At 40.5% G+C, this 19,024-nt stretch overlaps 1 protein-coding gene across 1 annotated transcript in view; it reads left to right on the top strand.

Moving 5' to 3' along the window:
- The first annotated feature begins 5,975 nt into the window (after nt 1-5,975).
- The window catches only part of stim2b (stromal interaction molecule 2b), a 68,841-nt gene continuing 55,792 nt past the window's right edge, over nt 5,976-19,024 (top strand). Inside the window, exon 1 of the mRNA XM_037676436.1 lies at nt 5,976-7,094. Within this exon, the coding sequence (XP_037532364.1) occupies nt 6,968-7,094 (127 nt within the window). The 5' untranslated portion in view covers nt 5,976-6,967. The remainder of the gene's footprint in view (nt 7,095-19,024) is intronic.

The following is a 19,024-nucleotide window of genomic DNA, read 5'->3' as shown; positions in this document are numbered from 1 at the left end:
TTCATGCCTGTCATTCACACACACTAATACATTTGGAAAACAGGCACTAAAGCCAACATTTATAACTTTTAAAGTGGTTATTAAAAATGTTTACTCCTTAAATATTTAGGTTAAAGCACTAAACCATCAAATGTATGAGTGTTTACAACTACTAATGTGTGTAACACTATTACTGGGGTAATAAATATAGTAATATTCATATTGAACATTTAATCGGTGTCTGATAACCAGATCCTGAAATGCAACGTGCAGATTTATTGAATAAAGAGCACTAACATTCACATTTAACTGATTTTTATTAATCACATTGGGGTTATTGTGTGTGTGTGTGTATATATATGTGTGTGTGTGTTCAAACAGTAATAACAATATATTGATTGGGTGGGTTTTTGTGTGATCGGGCGGTTTTTAACAGACTTTTAGGCTGGAAAACCTCGACTCTATCTGGCAACACTGGCCATACCTGCAGCTGTCTGTGATCAGAACTTTTCCCACACATTTGAATCAAACGGGCAGGTCTGCCGTGTGTTTTTCTGAACAGTTTTATTTTTACATTGAGCGTTAAAGACAGGTTCTTCCTCTGCTTGTCCATTGTGGCTGCAAAATGCAGTTAAAACTTTCACCCGCTCTGAGAGAGGAATCACCTGCGACTGAAATATTCATCACAAGTTCACCGTACCGTCCAAAACAGCCATACTAAATAATCATGTTATGAAAACACGCACCTCTACACCACATCTGTGACCCGTGCTGCAAAATGAGTCAGAATGATGAGAACAAAATGAAACTACCGTGTTTTTTGGATTATAAGGCGCTTTAAGCGAAACAAAACAGTCAGATAAGTCAAACTTTATTCAACTCATTCATTCATTGTTCAGTTGTAACACATAAAATTGGTTTGAGGGCAGTAAGCACAACCAGAATTAATACACTGTCGATTTTTGAGACAATGAATGGATTTTAAGTGCGCCTTATAGTCCGAAAAATACGGTAGAGTTTTGACGTAAATGCAATTTGCATGAAAACAATTCCATAAAGACACTATTTAGCTATGCCTGGAACTAAAACGGCATGTTATCTTCCTAATCTGTCTTTATATCCACGTTTTCAAACAGGTATGCCTTCAGAAATAATCCTTTGTCCTGTCGGCTGCTGTAGCAATGGGAAATCCCTTCATATAATGTCATTGTTAAGCTTGTGGATTCCCTTCTTTATATATGGGGCAGGAACCGAGTTATCCATTCAAACAAAACTAGCTTATTGCCAGGTGAAAAATCACCAGATTTCAACAAACTTATCATTTTGAAGCAGTAAAGATCGAGAATTATAACAAAATCTAATTCAACATCACAATTAAACAAAATGGTCCGTCAGAAATCAAGACAAGTTGGAACCTGGTTCAAGCTGAACATGTTGCATTGATTGATTGATCACTGTCACAGATCATCTCCAAGTGTTTTAACAGTTGTACTTAATGATAAAACTGGTGAAACTTTTGCAGTGCAGTATCTCGATTATTGCGAGGTTACCGTACAGACACCCCCCCCCCACATTAAGTGAAAAACCGCGAAGTAACAGTATATTTATTTTAGTACTTATATATATATTTTAAGGCTTTAAAAACCCTTCCCACACTCTTAATACGTAATTAACGTAATTTTTACGACATACGTATATGTACTTAATAAGTGTCCTTGGGTGTCATGAAAGGCGCTTTTTAAATAAAATTATTATTATTATTATTATTATTATTACTGCACAGTAGCTACGTACTGCAAACAAAACCACACAATGGTCCTGGTCCAGTCCGAATCTGAATGAAAAAAAGTCCCGGTGAGCTCCGGAGAAAACACCGGACCTCCAAGTAACGCCTCTCCACCCAAGAGGCGTCATCGGCCGGCAAGTAGCACTCAGTTGACCGGCGAGGCTGGAAGTCCGGTTCTGGTCCATTTCCCGGTCAGTTCCATACGGCTCTCTGCATCCACTGAGCGCCGAAGTCACTATGAATAAGGACCGAACTTTTTCGGATCGGATCAAAACTTTCCCTCCATTTCAGCAGAAAGCAGCGGCTGGAAGCACTGTTGGCATCTGGGAAATGCAGTCCTTTTGAGTGGTGATACAGTATAGGCTTATTGAGAGAAAACCGCAAAATGGCAGCACCTGTCCGAAGTTTTTAAAATTTTTGTTAACTCTTTACCATTTCCCGTACTGTCCCAATTACATGAGTAATATTAAATTTGACAGTCGTATGTTGTGTACAATTTTTTTGAGTGCGTATAATCTTACTTTGAAAAACAGCGAAAGAGCGAGTCCGCAAAAATCGAACCGCGAAGTAGCGAGGGACTACTGTATCTAAAATATATATATGTTTTTTCAATTACATGTTTTCCTGACTAAGCTTGATTTTGTATAATATAAAAATGTTTTTCAAGATAATAAAATAGTTAATTTGTGAATTTGAGACAACGTCATCAAAATTAATAACGCAGGTATGTCCTTTCTGGAGTTCCGTACCAAGCACCTCCCGTGCCATTATTTACAATATGCGAGTTTGAGCATTTAGAATAATTTATTTAAAAGTACTCATTGAAAACTAGACAGAAAATTAATTCATAGTAAAGTCTTCACGGTAATTTTCTTGTTTAAAGTCATACTTTTCAACAAGTATCATTTTAGCCTGTTTTAGTTCCTGTAAGTGACTTTACTTTGATTTGAAGTATTATTTGCACCTCAGAGTCTCATGTCAAGTTTTCTGCTGTAGACAAAAAGAAGAAGTTTATAAAATAATTATAATAAAAGTTGGCGTCCACCTCGGTGTGTAGCAGCCGTATCTTTCCTGCCTCCACAGAATAATTCAGGGACTGTAAATGTTTGGACAGAGAGCCGTCGCTTTAGGGGAAGTAACCCGAGGCGCCCCCCCCCCTCCACATGTAGCATCTGCTCTTCTCCTCCTTCGCTGTTGGCTGCCTCCCTCTTCCCCTGCCGCCCCCTCTGGTGGCGGGGCTCATATCAAATTATGCTGCTCTTCGTCTCAGCACCCCCGGTTTCTGCTACATATGCCACCTGTTTACCAGGACTCCCACAGCCGGCCCTTTAATCAGCCATGCACCTCCTTTGGCCCCCACACGTCTGTTTCTCCTGAAACAAGTGCCTGCTGTGGCGGTTTACTCACCGCTGTCCCTCCTGGAGTCTGATGTGTTGCATTGCTGGGCACCGTGGCCTCTGTCCATCATCAGACGCAGGCCAGCCATCGCTGACAGATCCCTCTTTGGAGACCGTTGTAAAGGTTCAGGCAGCCGTTACCTTAGCTCTACGCGCCGGCTCCTAATTCAGATGCAATTAGGTTGGGTTTTCCAAACCCTTTATCCCTTTACGGTGCATGTTCAAAAGGTCATTGTTGTATGTATGGATCCTTTATTTAACCAGGAAAATAACTCATTGAGATAAAAAACCTCTTTTCCAAGAGTGACCTGACCAAGTCGGCAACATAAAACATACACCAAATCCAAAATACTAAACTAAATACACAAAATGCATATCCAGGAGAAATCACAATAATTACACTTTAGAACAGTTACAGGAGCCAAGTGATCTGAGCTCTTGTTTGTATATTAAATTGCCTTACATTAATCATTTGGAATATCATTTGTGTAAAAGAAGAGAAAATGTTTCATAATAATTAGTGGAACTTTTTGCTTATAATCACAACCCAAAGGTTCTTTGTTAAAAAGTTTCATCTTTTATCCAAAATACGTCTTCAGTCTGAGGAGCTGCAACAAACTCAGTCTTATAAATAACACCTTCTCATAGTGGATCAACCAGTTTGTTGTTGACAACCGGCACTAATGGTACTAATGGAAAAGAGGCATACCTTGTAAGCACAATAAGCATTTGTAAACCTACTTTTTTTTTTTTTGTCAAAAACTTCCATGTTCAATAATCCAGGTATACAATCCCAACAATTTTCAGTCAGGTCATCTGGACAGTTTCTTTTTTTGCTGAAACCTTTCACCTTCCATCCAGAAGTCTTCATCAGTCAAGGAAACACACAACACAAAACTGATTCTTCCCCCAAACAGCTTACTCCAAAGTGGAACAAACCAGTGATGTTGGTGCTAAGATGGTGTCTTTGGTACGCCCCCTCCTCTGTTGCCTCCTCTACCTTTTTAGCATATACCGTATTTGGGGGAGGGGGGGGGGGGGACACTGGTGGTGGTTCTGGGGGTCATCCCCCAGAAAACTTTGAATAAAGTAGATCCTGCATTCTGGTGTATTTTAACTGGTTTTTAAACATCTACGATTACCTACATTATTTGAATAATGATTGAATGAATTAGTAAACACTTGATTCAGTAACCATTTTAAAAACTCATACGAGCTGAACCCGCCCACTAGAACATTTACTGAAAGTATCATGGAAACACAACTCATACCGTGCCGAACCGAGCTGTACTGTTGCTAATGGAAAAGGGCCATTAGTCTGAAATGTTTAATATAACAACTGTAGATGACGTGTATATAGGTGAACAAATTTGGCTCACTATTTGGCAAGAAGCTGGTCAGTTTTGTCTCTGTCACCCTTAATTAATGCATAATAAGCAGCCTTCTCTTACTCCGCTCCTGTTTCCTGGAATATCTTGCAAAAAGATCTGAAGCTTTCAACCTTGACCTCTCTAAGTGGTTTTAAGAATCTGCTGGACTCCTGGCAAAGACCAATGCAGACATGTTCCTGTTTTTAGTTTTCTACATTCACCTTAGAATCTAGCTGTTTTTGCTACTTTTTTTGCCATCTTATTTTAATTTGTGGGGAGAGGTGGCGCAGAAGTTAGAAGATGGGCTTGTGATCGGAAAGTCTCTGGCTCACCTCCCGGCGGTGTTGCCAGGTGAGAAATGTAGGGTTATCGTACTAGAGCCATAAAATGATTGTAATTTGAGGGAAATTATCGTACACCCGTCATAACCAAAATAACAAATCTATTAATGCACAAGTATATTAATAAAGTAGTGATGGGTCCGCTTCCAGACCGGCTCTGCTGCTTCTTCTTTTCTTTTTTCCTTTTCCTCACTCATGGGGCGCAGCGGATTATTCATCCAATCATGGCCGTTGTTCTGAGGCAAACGCGTCACTCGTAGGTCACATTTCGAAAAGCACGATTGACTGGAATTTCCAGCCAATCGTGCATCTGTTTGCGGACACAGATGCCTTCAGGGTTCACAAAAAAAAACTCCGACAGACAGTTGCGACAGGCTGATGACAACCGATTACAACCACACATTCACGGAATGGTCAAATGATCGTATATTTGGCCTTTTTTTGGGATTCTCTGATCGCAAAATTGTCGTACAAATACGATAATTATCGTACACCTGGCAACACCGCCTCCCGGTACCGTCGACATCAAAATGTGGGTGGAAAAGGTGAAACACCCACACCTCATTGGCCCCACTCTGGGCCCCTGAGCAAGGCCCTTAACCCCCACCATCTGCTCCCTAAACAGGTCTCTCTTGAAAATGAGTCCTCGTGGCTCAATGAGACTACCTGGATAAATAAAGGGTAAATGAAAATGAAAAATAAATTTGTAAAAAATAAAAAACTGTATGCCTCTTTTATAATTGTCTATTGTTGTCGCTGTTGTCCATTGTTGTTATCATTCTTTGTTGAAATCAGGTCTTTCTTGTAAATGAGTCCTCGAGGCTCAATGGGATTAATGTCTAAATAAAGGTTGAATGAATGAAAAAGTTAATGATTTATAAAGTGTTTATAGAAGAATTAATAACATATTTATAAACTGTTTATTATCCATCTATAAGAGAAGTATATAAGTGGTACAAAAAAAAAAAAAAAAAATTAATTTCCGCGCCCAGCATCTTCGAACAAGACAAAAGAAACGTGCTTGTGCCAGGCAGCCAATCAGACTCTGCCATGTTGGGCCAGTCCAGCCAATCAGAGCGCTCCGCCTGCGGAGGACGAACTCTGCGCTGGTGTGGAGGAGAGGAACAATGAGGCGGCTGTCGCGCTCATCCTCCGCTGCGTCTCGGTGGGAGGAAAACACGACGAGCCGTCGCTGGAGGCTTCTTCAGGCTCGGCCTGAACGCGCCTGCCCGCCGCCGGTGAGTCGCCCTCCTCCTGGCCGCGTGAACTCCGGGGAAAGGGAGGGGGGGTTAACGGAGAAGCGACTGAATACACGAAACAACGGAAGGCTCCCAGTGTCCCGCACGTGAGGGCAGTTGGAGCTGTTCTCCTCTTCACCGCCACCCCCACGTCGCTTTGCATATTTAACTTCCGGCTTCTTCTTCTTCTTTTTTTTTTCTTCGCCGGTCCCCATCAGCTGGGCGAGCAGCTGATTAAATGACAGGAGGATACAGTATCACCATGAAGAGCTGACTGGGAAAAAAAAAAAAAAAAACTTCAGTCGGGGAGGAGGCCGGTCGGAGAAGGAAGGAGACACGGACGGAGGAAGAAGAAGTGGAATATTCCTGTTCGTTCACATTTTTCCTGCTTTGGGATTTGCTACGTTTTGTGGAAAAACACCGTCTGTTAGTTTCAGCTCCCGAATATCCGCAGGTTTAAAAAAAAAGGACGGGTTTTTGTTTTTGGACAGAGAATTCCTCCGGAGTCGTCTTTTTATATTTTTATTTTTAGCACACATTTAAAACAAACAAAAAAAAAGAAATTAAACATGGGGTTGTCTCCTGTAGCCCCCATTCTCTCTGAAACCATTAGAAGCTGCTAGACTTGAGCTTCTCGAAGCACTTTCGCCTAAAAATGAACTGATGTTTTGTAACACGCAGGTGGCTCCCTTTTTAAGACAACCGTGTGTTTTCATGTGTTTTTAGGTTGACAACTGCTGACATATTTTTTTAAGGACCCCCCCTTCCCCTCCTCCTATCCCACCGCCTCCCAGAGTTGAGCCCCCCCTCAGTCTAGGCAGCACACAGGTTCCCTCAGTCTCGTCTCCTTTCCACCATGAGTTACATGGTCGTGGTGAATGTATTGCTCCGTGGACTCGTCATCTATGCGGTACTGGGCTTGGAGTGCACTTACATGAGCGACCTGCCGAGCCACTCTGATGCTGCCAATGTAGCCACAACAGGTAAGAGACCCCCCCCCGCCTCCACAACCCTAACCCCATGCTTCTCGTCTTTTCCTGCATGTACAGGATGCAGGATTCACCCCCCACCCTCCTTCCCGCCTCAGGTCCTCGGTGTCCCCTGTGGTTTTCCCGGGGAAAGCCGAGGAAAGCCCTGCGCAGTGATGGAGACTGATGCAACCGCCTCCCCTCCCCTCCCCTACATCCTTGTACCCTTTTCTTTCTCCTGTACATAGCAGAGGAATGCTTGACATGACGGGAACGCCGGCTGCATCCTCTTCTGAAGGAGTGTTTGTCAGAATGTCGTAGACGAGCTCTTGGTTGCGCCAGACTAAAGTAATGCCCTCTGTTTACCTCCGCTCAGAGCTTAAAGCCTCAGGTGAAACATCTTCATGCTTTCCCGTAACCGTAGCATCGATAAAGAACAAGGGCAGGATCTCCGTCTGTTTGCATGTTTACATCCATCGCACTCACCTGAACGTCACTTCTGTGTTGCCGTCACTGACAGGGTTAAATACGGGCGTCCACACCATGTAAAGCACTTTAAACAAACGCAGGCGCAAAAGCGCCGTTCGTTTACAACTAAGGAAACAGACCAGCAGCGTATCACCGTGTCTACAATGCACGAGCCGTGCGGGCGGATCAGAGGTCAGTTGGAGGTAAAGTCCAGGCTCCTAATGTCTTCCTGAAAAACAGCCAACATTAGCGCTACCGTTGGCTGTTGTTTTGACCATGTAAAAATGCGAGTCATTGAAGAAACCCACAGCAGGTGGTTTCTTTTTTACCCACAAAAGCATAGGTATATACTGTAGGTATGTATATACCGTAGGTATATCTGTATACAGGGACGGGTGTATCCCATATAACAGGTCTCTCTTGTAAATGAGTCCTCACGACTCAGTGAGATTAACCTTTATACATAAAGGTTGAATGAAAAATATATATAGTGACCAAAAGTAAGATTTAACCTAGAGTAAGTACACGTAAGTAAGACCGGGTAAGGGGTCGGTCAGACGTTCAGCTTCGCTACTAATGTCCGGGAGAAACACTGAAAATATTCTCTCTCGTTTGTTTTTCATGAACTTTCTGACCACAAATGGCAGCAGATATTTAAGATTCATCTGCTCGTAGAGGCCATGGTGGTGCGTGTTATTTCTCCGATTTTGTTTTATAAGCGACACGGTCGGGTGTTATAAGTTCACAATGCACCTTCAGTTTTCCAATCTTATTTGATTGAAAAACATACCCTTGAACGATATCCTTAGAAACAATGCAAACTTGTTTTAACTGGCCATGAGGTAGTGCTCTGAAATCTAAATTAGGTTCAGACAATTGTTAAAACTAAAAAAAAAAAAAAATGTAAGTATCGGACGATTTCTGATTTCCCAAAATTAAGGAAATCGGGGCCGATTTATTGGTGCACCCCTATTAATAACTGAGATGGCTAAATAAGTTCATAATGTACCGTGCGGGATAAATATTTAATCTAGAAGTTTTGGATAAATAACATAAATTTGTCAACAGAACACACAAATAAGACACATTTATATCTATATTGCAAAACTAACCAGGTGTGTTCTTAAGGTAGACATTTCCTAAAATATGCAGGAACCAGATGAGAAATTTGCTCCAACAATGCAAAGACTGCACCAGGATGTCAACATAACCGACATATTTCAATAAAATACTGCTCACCACCAAGGTGACTCTTGAGTACCTTCAGTAATTGGTCATAAATTTAGTTAAATAACTATCAAACCTACAGGCCCATAATAATTATTTTTTTTGTCCCCTATAGCAGAGCAAAAAGGGGGAATTGGAAATACCCTCTGTATAACCTGAAAAATATGTGGGGTACTAACTTCCATTTTGGTGTGTGGCTGCATCTAGGCATAAGAAAGGGTACTTTTGGATATTAGCTTGCCACCGCAAAATCCAAGATGGTTGTCACTATATATGTAAACCGGCCACCCCAATCGTTTGAGGAAACAATACTTTTAATCAATCAGTGTATAAAACTAGAATGCAGTTTCCTCAAATGATTTGGGGGCGAAGATAAGAAGCAGGTAAAGATAATGGGTGGATGAATGGATTAATCTATGGTGGCCAAGGCCACCATTGGCCACCCCTTGGCGCCACCACTGCGCCACTTCTACACAGTGTTAACTCCTACCCACTTGAATTTCTTGTGCCAAAAACATTCAGGTTTACTTGTATTTCCTGTTTAATTCCAGTCCACAAAAACTTGACTCAACTTAAAAACTACAAACATTCACTATTCAAACTTCTCAGCGACGGGGGGGACATCAGTGTACAGCTTGTTAAGAAAAAGCACCTGCCTCGGGTCCTTTTGGACCCTCCTTAGCAGTTGTCTTAAGGGAGATAATTTAATCTACAGGATTATTATTAGTATCTTTTTGTAGTTTGAGAGTAATCCCTAACTTTAACCTTTGACACTTTCCCCAGACACGAATCTGAACCTCTGACTCTTTCAGACAAACTTCACAAGTTCCATCCAAATTGAATTAAAGAAAGTCCCTGTCAGTCCAGGTATAATCTGTTTTATTTCAATATGTTGACCATAAGGAACAAAAAAATATCTTAATAACATCGCAATTCCTTTATATACAGTATATAGGTAACATTTAAGATTAATTTGTTTTCCTTGTCCTGGTGAAGTGTTATAGGAGCCCGACTTTATTGTTTAGTTCTTTAACTCACCAGGATATGTCAATAATTTTTAAAAGTGTAATTTTTTATAGACTTTTGTCTTATTTTAAACTCATTTTAGGTCTAATGTTCATACGGTTTACAGCGTACAGTTGTTCTTTAATCCTCTCGACACTGATCTATTTTTCATTCAGGCATAAAAAAGGGCTCCTAAACTTGTGTCATGGACAGTTGTGTCATCGCAAAAGCCAACAAACCAAGTTTAGTTGCCATCAGTTTAAATCGGATGTTTATCTACTTCATCGTATTTCCACCAGCGTGGTGCAGAAGTACAAATATGGCTGACAGATGGAAGGTTTTTGGTATTTGTACTAATGCGTCCTCTACAACTCTGTTGACTTTGTTGTGTGAGGGGACTCCTTAAGTGAGCATTGATCACAACCTAAAACTTACTCGTCTGCCTCCTTGTCGGAGGCTGTTTCTCATCTGGCATCTGTTGCTAGGTAACCAGTGGAAAGTGAAAAGTTGTTCCTGGTCAACAAAACGACTCGACATAACAACTCTATAGAGAAGGATCATTTTGGATTTTGTGCTACAGTTTTGTACAAACTGAAACAATTGAACCAAACATGTTGAATAACGAGCTATAGATGGGCTGGTGGAACGCTGGTTACCAAGCTCCGCAAATATAAACTCATTGTTTTTGAGCAACGAGTTGGTGTGTAATTATGAGTACTGGTAATTATTGCCCAACGTCAAAAATTGGACAATATTTTCAAGCCAAGTCAAAGTTATATATTGTCATTCACATCACATGTGGTACATGAGGTGGAACGAAATTGTGTACGCAGGGTCCCAGTTACATCCAACAATGGCAAAATTATGAAGTGTAAAAGGAAACGGTAAATAAGGATGTAAGATATACGCTAAACTGCCAAACAGTACGCTAAAAGATATAGGCTAAACACTAATAGTGCCAAACAATACACCAAACAACAGCAGCACGAGCATGAGTCTTTGTGGGAGGGTGAGTACGAACGAATGAATACAGCAGCATGAGATCAGCAGCATGGATAATCAGCAGCACGTATCAACTATCAAAGTGGCATTACAGTGATTTTTTCACAGTTATTATCCTGTTTAGGGATTTATGAGTCTTAACAGCTCCAGGGCAGAAGCTGTTCCTCTGTGTAGTCGTTCTACGCTTAATGCTTCGCAACCTTCCCTTCATTCCCTCTGTGTGTTTTCTGTTAGCAAAATAGCACATCAGTGAACAGATTCAAATGAAACTCTTAGAAATTACGATCTTATCTACAACTGATGAGCTTTTAGAGTCAACGTGATTCAAGATGACCGCCACATCGGGTCATCCACCAAAAAAATAGCTAAAATCCGTAATCTGAGCTAAAATTAGGCATGGTAGTAGCTGAGACTCCTCTCCATCAGATAGTCCAAGTTTTAAGAGGTTGATTTTAGTTTAAATCTTGGGCATTAAAGTAGTCCCATAACTATCGCAGGGGTTAAATTCCAGACATCCCCGCGATAGGTGGAAAACTGCGACGTCGGAACGCAATATTTATTGTAGTATTTATATTTTAAGGGTTTATAAACCCTTCCCACGCCCATGCAATGTTCTTAACAATCAAAGTCCATGCTCAGTAATCCAGGTAGAAAATCCAACCAAGTTCAGTCAGGTCATCTTGGATGTTTTTTTTTTTTTTTTGTTTTTGTTGAGACGTTTCATCCAAGGGACTTCATCAGACCAAGGAGCCACAAAAAACTGAGTCCCACAAGCAGTAAACCCACACATATTGGACCAACCAGTTTGCTGGTGATAAGATAGTTTTACGATGATGGTGATAAGGACGAAACGTCTCGACAAAACAAACCAAAAAAAAAAAAAAGTGCAGATGACTGAACTTTGTTGGGTTCTTAACATTGTTCTAAACTCTTGAACCTACGTAATTTTAACAACATACCTATATGTACGGTGCAGTACTGCAAAATGTGTTTATGGGTACTCACCAGTGAAGATACAACTTGAAGGATGAGTTCAGCTTCAAGATTATTTGCGACTTTCTTGTCAGTTCTGTGATCTTAATAGACCGATCGTTACTTCTGACTTTGTGTTGCACAGTAGCCCGTAGCACTGTTGGCTTCTGGGCCGTGTAGTTCTTTTGACTTGCGTTACAGTGTAGGCTTATTGAAAGAAAACTACAAAATTGCGGCGCCCTTCCGAAATGCATTTGGTTTGTTTTCGCTGCTAGTGTTTGTTACCTCCATTGCTGTTCTATGAATTTAGGCAGAAAGCAGCAGCCGGAAGCACTGTTGGCTTCTGGGCCGTGTAGTTTTTAAAAAAATTTTTTTACTTGAGTTACAGTGTAGGCTTATTGAAAGAAAACTACAAAATAGTGGCGCCTGCCTGGAGGTTTTTTTTTTTTGTCCTATTGATTGGTTCCCGCTCCCGTTAACTTTTTTTATCCCGTACCGTTTCAATCACGTGAGTAAAATTAAAGTTGACATTGACAGTCGTGTGTCTTATACAATCTTATGTTGAAAACCCACGAAAGAGTGAGTCCGCGAACGTCAAAACACAAAGTATCGAGGGACTACCGGTTCTATACTCATTATTGTCAGTCCTGTCTGTTTGTTAAAAAATATTTTATGAACCATCCATTTAACCTTTGAAACAAACCAAAAATGGTTATAACAGTCACTTTCACAGATATGAAGCTAAAATTAGCTGTAACAGTAGCTAAGAGTCATTTCTAACATGTCATTTAAGTGCTAACTTAGCTTAAGATGTGCACATTATTTTCAAAATTGGACCAAATGTGTTAAGCTTCCATCATCTTTCAAGATATGACGATCGTAGTTTAAAACTGGTATGAAAGGCAGCGGGCGATATGCATTCCAGCCGTAATGGAAGCATGCGGATGTGCGTACAGCAAAGCTCTGACTAAGAGACACAACGACCATTTATTTAAAATAAAATCCTGGAGGTTTCATCCACATGTGACCTTCATCAGGAAGACATTTCTTAAACTGTGATGGCGATGATTGAATTTAGTGTCATCTGTGAGCGATAGCTCGATTCCTCACCTCTTGACTTAAATCACCCCCTTTCCCCTCAAGTTTCAGTGACTGAACCATGGTCAGATTCTCAAAGTGGCATGTTTTAACTAAAATAGGTTTGTAAAATCCTAATCCTCTTCCGGCTTTGCCCACATTCCCTTGCAAGCGGATTATCAAAATAGTTTCAAACACATCACAGATGTATAAAATATTAGCTTTCATCTTCAGTGTCATTCCAGGTGCGATCTCGTCAAAGTGAATTTAAAGTCCTAATTTCAAGTGTTTTAATTGTTTTGGTCAGTGTGCACATAATACGTGAGCAGTGCTGCTGGCATTAACAGAGCTCAGCCCTGCAACCGAGAACACACACAAAGCCTTATAAATGTAGGTCATTAAATTCACTTATGTATGCATATCCACCCAACACGTCCACCTACGCCTGCTGGAGCTGCCGGAGAAAGTAATAAACCTCATGTGAGACAGCTGTTGGCCCTCAGGTCTGTGCTTACACGTGTGAAGCAAGCTACTGAAAATAAACAGGCGATATACAGTTTATTGATTATTAAGACAAAGGCACACTTGCCCTTTTCTGAAAAACAGCGCGACAGTGTGCGAGCGGTCCCGGCGGCGGCCCGACGTCGGCCCCTCTCTCTCCCAGTACACAATGCCGTGCACTGGATGCTGGGATCGTGGTGATTTAATACAATGTCAGTAAACACGACCGCAGTGTTACCCATTTCCCACACGGATCCCTGGAAAGGTCAGCTGCCTTCTCAGTGGTTCTGGTGTCAGGCAATGAAAACACAACTCTGTGTGTGTGATTGTGCGTTTTTCTTCACTATCTCGGGTTACGTTTGGCTCTTATGTTTTTAAAGGTCCTCATAACTTTTGTGTTCTTTATTTGAAAGGGTCTGTTTTAAAGCTGCTCCAGAAATATTGTTTTCACAGTTTGAATCTTGAACATAAGAAAAAAGAAAACAAGAAGAAAAAAAATCACTGTAATGCCACTTTGATTGGTGATGCGTGCTGCTGATTATCCATGCTGCTGATCTCATGCTTCTGATTATCCATGCTGCCGATCTCATGCTGGTGATTATTTCATAATGATGTATTCATTCATACTCATCTACTCACACAGACTTATGCTCATGCTGCTGATTATCCATGCTGCTGATTATTTCATTTTGCTGTATTCATTCGTACTCATCTACTCACACAGACTCATGTTCATTGTTCGTTCTGCTGATTATCCATGCTGCTGATATCATGCTGCTGATTATGTCATGCTGCTCTATATTCATTCATACTCATCTACTCAGACTCATGTTTGTGCTGCTGATTATCCATGCTGCTGATAATTTTGTTCTGCTCTATTAATTCATACTCATCTACTCACACAAACTCCTGTTTGTGCTGCTGATTATCCATGCTGCTGATCTCATGCTGCTGATTATTTCTTGCTTTCTTTCGTACTCATCTACTCACAGACTCATGTTTGTGCTGCTGATTATTTTGTTCTGCTCTATTCATTCATACTTATCTACACAAACTCCTGTTTGTGCTGCTAATTATCCATGCTGCTGTTCTCATGCTGCTGATTATGTCATGCTGCTTTGTATTAATTCGTTCACATCTACCTAAGCTCATGTTCGTGCTGCTGTTGTTCGGCGTGTTGTTTTGTACTCGGTGTTTAGCGGATTTCTTAGTTTATATCTCAGATCTTATTACTGCTTTCTTTTACTATTTATATTTTTGCTCTTGTTGGATGTAACTGGGACTCAGTGTACACAATTTTGTTCCACCTCAGGTACCACATGTGATGCGAAGGACGATAAAGAACCTTGAATCTTGAACCTTGAATAAGAAAATGCAAGAATAGATTAATTGACTTTGCACCAACAGTCTTAAACCCAGATTATACTCGGCCTGAGCAAGTTCAAGTATCTTTATTGTCATTGCATCACATGGTACATGAGGTGGAACAAAATTGTGTATCGAAGGTCCCAGTTACACCCAAAAATAGCAAAAATATGAAGTATAAAAAAGAAACTGTATACAAGGGTCTAAGATATACGCTAAGCACTAATAATGTAAAATAAAATACCGGTAATACGGTATATTAAACAGCAGCCCAAACATGAGCCTGTAGCGAGCAGACGGATATGACTACAGCAGCTTAAAGGCAAGAAATCAGCAGCATTATATTTATACATATATTTGTGCTTTGGACGTTTTACCTAAACAGGTGTAGTTTTATAGTTTTTTATAGGAGAATATCTGATTTTCTTCCCTGTTTTGAATCTGTCTGAGGCGTTACATGCAACCCAGTCCACTCCCATTCATTTATGTACTGACAAAACTTACCGTAAAGTAATTCTTCTAAAACAAACACGTCATTTAGACATTTATCGTTTTATTATAAACTCGGTGCTTGGTGTTAAACGTTGTTTGCTTGGGGCAGAATGTAAAAGTATAAATATGATTTATTGCACAGCCAGGTTCAGTGCTCACGTCATTGTGACTAAAACGAAGCCATATTACAAAATCAGATAATATTAAAGCCCTCCATCTATCTATGTGGCGTTCTGAAACTCCACCCTAAACCCATTACGCCATATAGTGTCCTACATTTCAAAATGCATCGACTACTCGAAAGGTTAATTTTGTGCAGAAATATTTTAACCAACACTACTCCTTGCTGACATCAGTGAGTTAGTTAACTGAAATAGATGTCTTCTTCTCCTTAAAAATAAATAAAGATGTCTCAGTTACCAAAATGCTGACCATAAAATCAGGAAACAAACATAATTGAGAATCTTGTAACTTGTCTTTAGTGATTACCTCTAGCTCAAACGCACATTCAGTAAGACTGAAGTGATTTCTTCTTCTTGTTGACCGTGTGGTTAGAGATCAAAAGCTTTTTAATCAAGCATCCCATAAGCTTCTGTTTAGCCTGCTGCTAGCTGCTATGGGTCTACAAACTGCTGCTCTGGAGTCACATGTGGCCTGTCAGTCCCTCTTCAAGGGCTTCAACTTTGACCAAACTTTGCATAAATCTAAAAAAAAAATCACAAACTAAGCTTACGAATAAACCATGGTCAAGTAGGTAATTTGACAAGGCTTCTGATTTTGTATCTCTTTACGAATTTAATTGCAAAGCTGGTTAAAGTGGCTCATTTTAAACACCATGGTTGCAAACCTCTGTGTTAGCAGTTAGGTGGTCAAATAGCAGAGTTTGGGTTTAACATCTGGTGCTTCTGGTATCTCTGTGTTTTAGGAGAAGCAGAAGTTGTGTGTAGTAGGACTAAAAGATGGCCAAGGAGTTCATTTAACTGTAAATCTTTGAGTTTATTTGTATAGTTGTAATCATATCATTTAGTGGTTCCCAACACTGGTCCTTGAGGAACACCGTCCTGCTTGTTTCACTTGTTTCCCTGCTTTGACACACCTTATTTGAGTGAATGGGTGATTAACAGACTTCTGCAGAACTTGAAGTAATTAAATCACTGAATCAGGTGTGCTGGAGCGGAGAAACAACTGAAACATGCAAGATGGTGTTCCTCAGGGACCACAGTTGGGTACCACTGCTTTAGAGCTTCATGTGTAGTTTTAAAATAAAGTATCATACGACCTGATGGATTGTATGTTTCAGAATCTGAAACGCAAAATAAGAGTTTATTAAAAGAACTGAAGTGAGCTTTCTCTAAGTAAAAGGTGTAGAAGTGTATTTATTTTTTTGGGGGGAAAGGGTTTGGCCAGTTGCAGACACATTTTTCACTCCTGAGTTCTCTCTTTTCTCTCTGTGGTTCCTCTCCACGTTTTATGAGCATGAGTTGAGTTTTTGAACATCAGCTCAATAGAAGCCATAAATCACCACCGTGCTGGGTGTTTTTGTCGGGACACAGGAATCATCTGTAAGGGGAGCATGGACTATGTTGTTCATCTCTAAGGGGGTTTAAGTGGAAATGCGAACGTGGTCGTCTCCCTCTCTAATGGAGATGTTTTGGCGTTTCAGTAAATAAAGCTCTTCCTTTTGGCTCCAAACATCCCAAGTTGTGACATAACATGTCTGCTTGGTGATCGTTGTCCTGGTTACAAGCAGAAGCTTTATGTAACTTAAGCATGAAGAACCAGGCTGCTGTGCATCCAGACATCCAGTAGAAACACTGCCTGGTTTCCTTCATGGTCTAACTCGCTCCAACTTTAGAACAAGTTCAGTCAATCTTTGCTTCGTGCACGGAGCTTAATCAGAGGCAGCTCTCCTTATCTGAGCGCTCAGTGGTTGCATTAATGAAGATATTTGTTTGGAAAGGAGGTTTAGCATTTGCCTACCACCGCTGCGTGCTTATGTCCTGCAGGGAGCACAAGAATTTGCATGTTGTGATGCTTGCGTCGCTGCTGGCTGCCCTCCGGCTCTCCGGTATCAATCTGACACAGACTCGAGGAGAGATGAGCCCCCGAGAGGGGTTTGAGTTTGCTCTGGGGTGACAGTGTCAGTGGGAATGTGTCGTTATGTCCCGGTTCTCTGTGCAGCTCAACACGCAATGTAAAAACCAGATCTTCTGAAGACTTCTTTGGGGACCACAAAGAAGAAGAAGAAAAAAAACATAAATTCAAAGAAAACACTCTGTAACTAGCCGGTAAATCGTGCTGTAGCCTCGAGCTACAGTCCGATAATTGTAGCAACTAGCTGATTGTAGATGTGGATAGTTTTCTCTAAAGCAAGTGGAGATAAAGACTGAGCAAACATTACATTTGTTCTTATCAGGCATCCTGAAATACAACTCCTAAACTGTCTCCTGAGAAGGCTAAACTGTCAAAAAACGGTCCCGTATCGTCATTGACTGTTGATGCCACGTCCGTGTTAAGTGTACATTTTGTTTCTGCTGCCATACAGATTACTCGTTTAATTTGTTTTTCTAGTTCGCAAAAGGAAATTATCACAAATTTTAGGTAAAGCTTTGAAAGAGTACATTGTAAGTAAGCTGGAACACAAACCACAAAATACCCCTTTAAATTCAAGTATGCTTTTACGTTTCTTCCCTTGGGCTGTACTCTTGATGGTACTTTGTACATAAAATAAGATAAATCAATTAGGGGTGCACCAGTTGCAGTTTTCTGGCCAATCATCGATCGCTAAAAAGTCTGACCTGCCAATTTCGATTTTGGCCAATACCAATTTTGTTTTTTAAGCGACACTGTCAGGTGTTATAAGGTCACAATGCACCTTCAATTTTCCAATCTTATTTTATTGAAAAACATATCCTTGAACAATATCCTAGAAACAATACAAACTTGTTTTAACTGGCCTTGAGGTAGTGCTCTGAAATATAAATGAAGTTTAGACAATTATTAAACCTACAAAAAAATCGGTTTCTCACGTAAGTATCGGTCTATCGCCGATCACCCAAAATTAAGGAAATCGGGGCCATCGGCCAGCCGATTTATCGGTGCACCCCTAAAATCAATCAGTAGTCTGGTAATTATCACTCACTATCGTAAAGGGCGGGCGATCATGTTATTGTCCATGTCTGTGCGTGTTTATTACCAAACAAAACATTTCACGAACCACTGGACAAATTTAAAAGAAACTTTCAGAAAGTAATCACTGATTGATTGATTGATTGATTGATTGATTTTTATTGTCAATTCTGCATATGTACAGGACATACATAGAAATTGAAATTGCGTTACACTCCTACTCAAATTGCAGCAAACAACAACATTAGCAAAAATAAACTAACACAACTAGTTATATAAAAAAAATATAAAAAAATATAAAAGTGAGCAGCAGCAGGACCTCTGATGCAACGTGCTCAATAGTGACTAACAGGAGACAAAGGGACGCTGACTGAAGACAATAACATGATGAGAGGTAGATAATGGATGTGCAAGGCCAGAGTAAACAATAGTGCAATATAAAGTATAAACCTGAGAAACTTAGTAAAGTGAAGGTGTGCATACCGGTTCTATATAGAGTCACAGTTATGTACTGATGAGGTGATTAAGTGGAAATGACAATACCAGAATTACCAGAATAAACAGGACGAGTTGATCATAACAGTAGTGCAAAATATAATGCAATAAACAGTAGAGTGAGCTTGTAGGCTGTTAAAGTGACCGATTCATGAACTATTCATAAAACTAAATAAATGTCCCAGAGCAGTTTTGAAGGGGGGGGGGGGGGG

Source organism: Nematolebias whitei, chromosome 1 (genome assembly GCF_014905685.2).
Source record: "Nematolebias whitei isolate Nwh7 chromosome 1, NemWhi1, whole genome shotgun sequence".
In the NCBI taxonomy this organism is placed as follows: Eukaryota; Metazoa; Chordata; class Actinopteri; order Cyprinodontiformes; family Rivulidae; genus Nematolebias; species Nematolebias whitei.
Note: the sequence above shows the minus strand (reverse complement) of the source record. Positions and strands in the feature narration are given on the sequence as shown.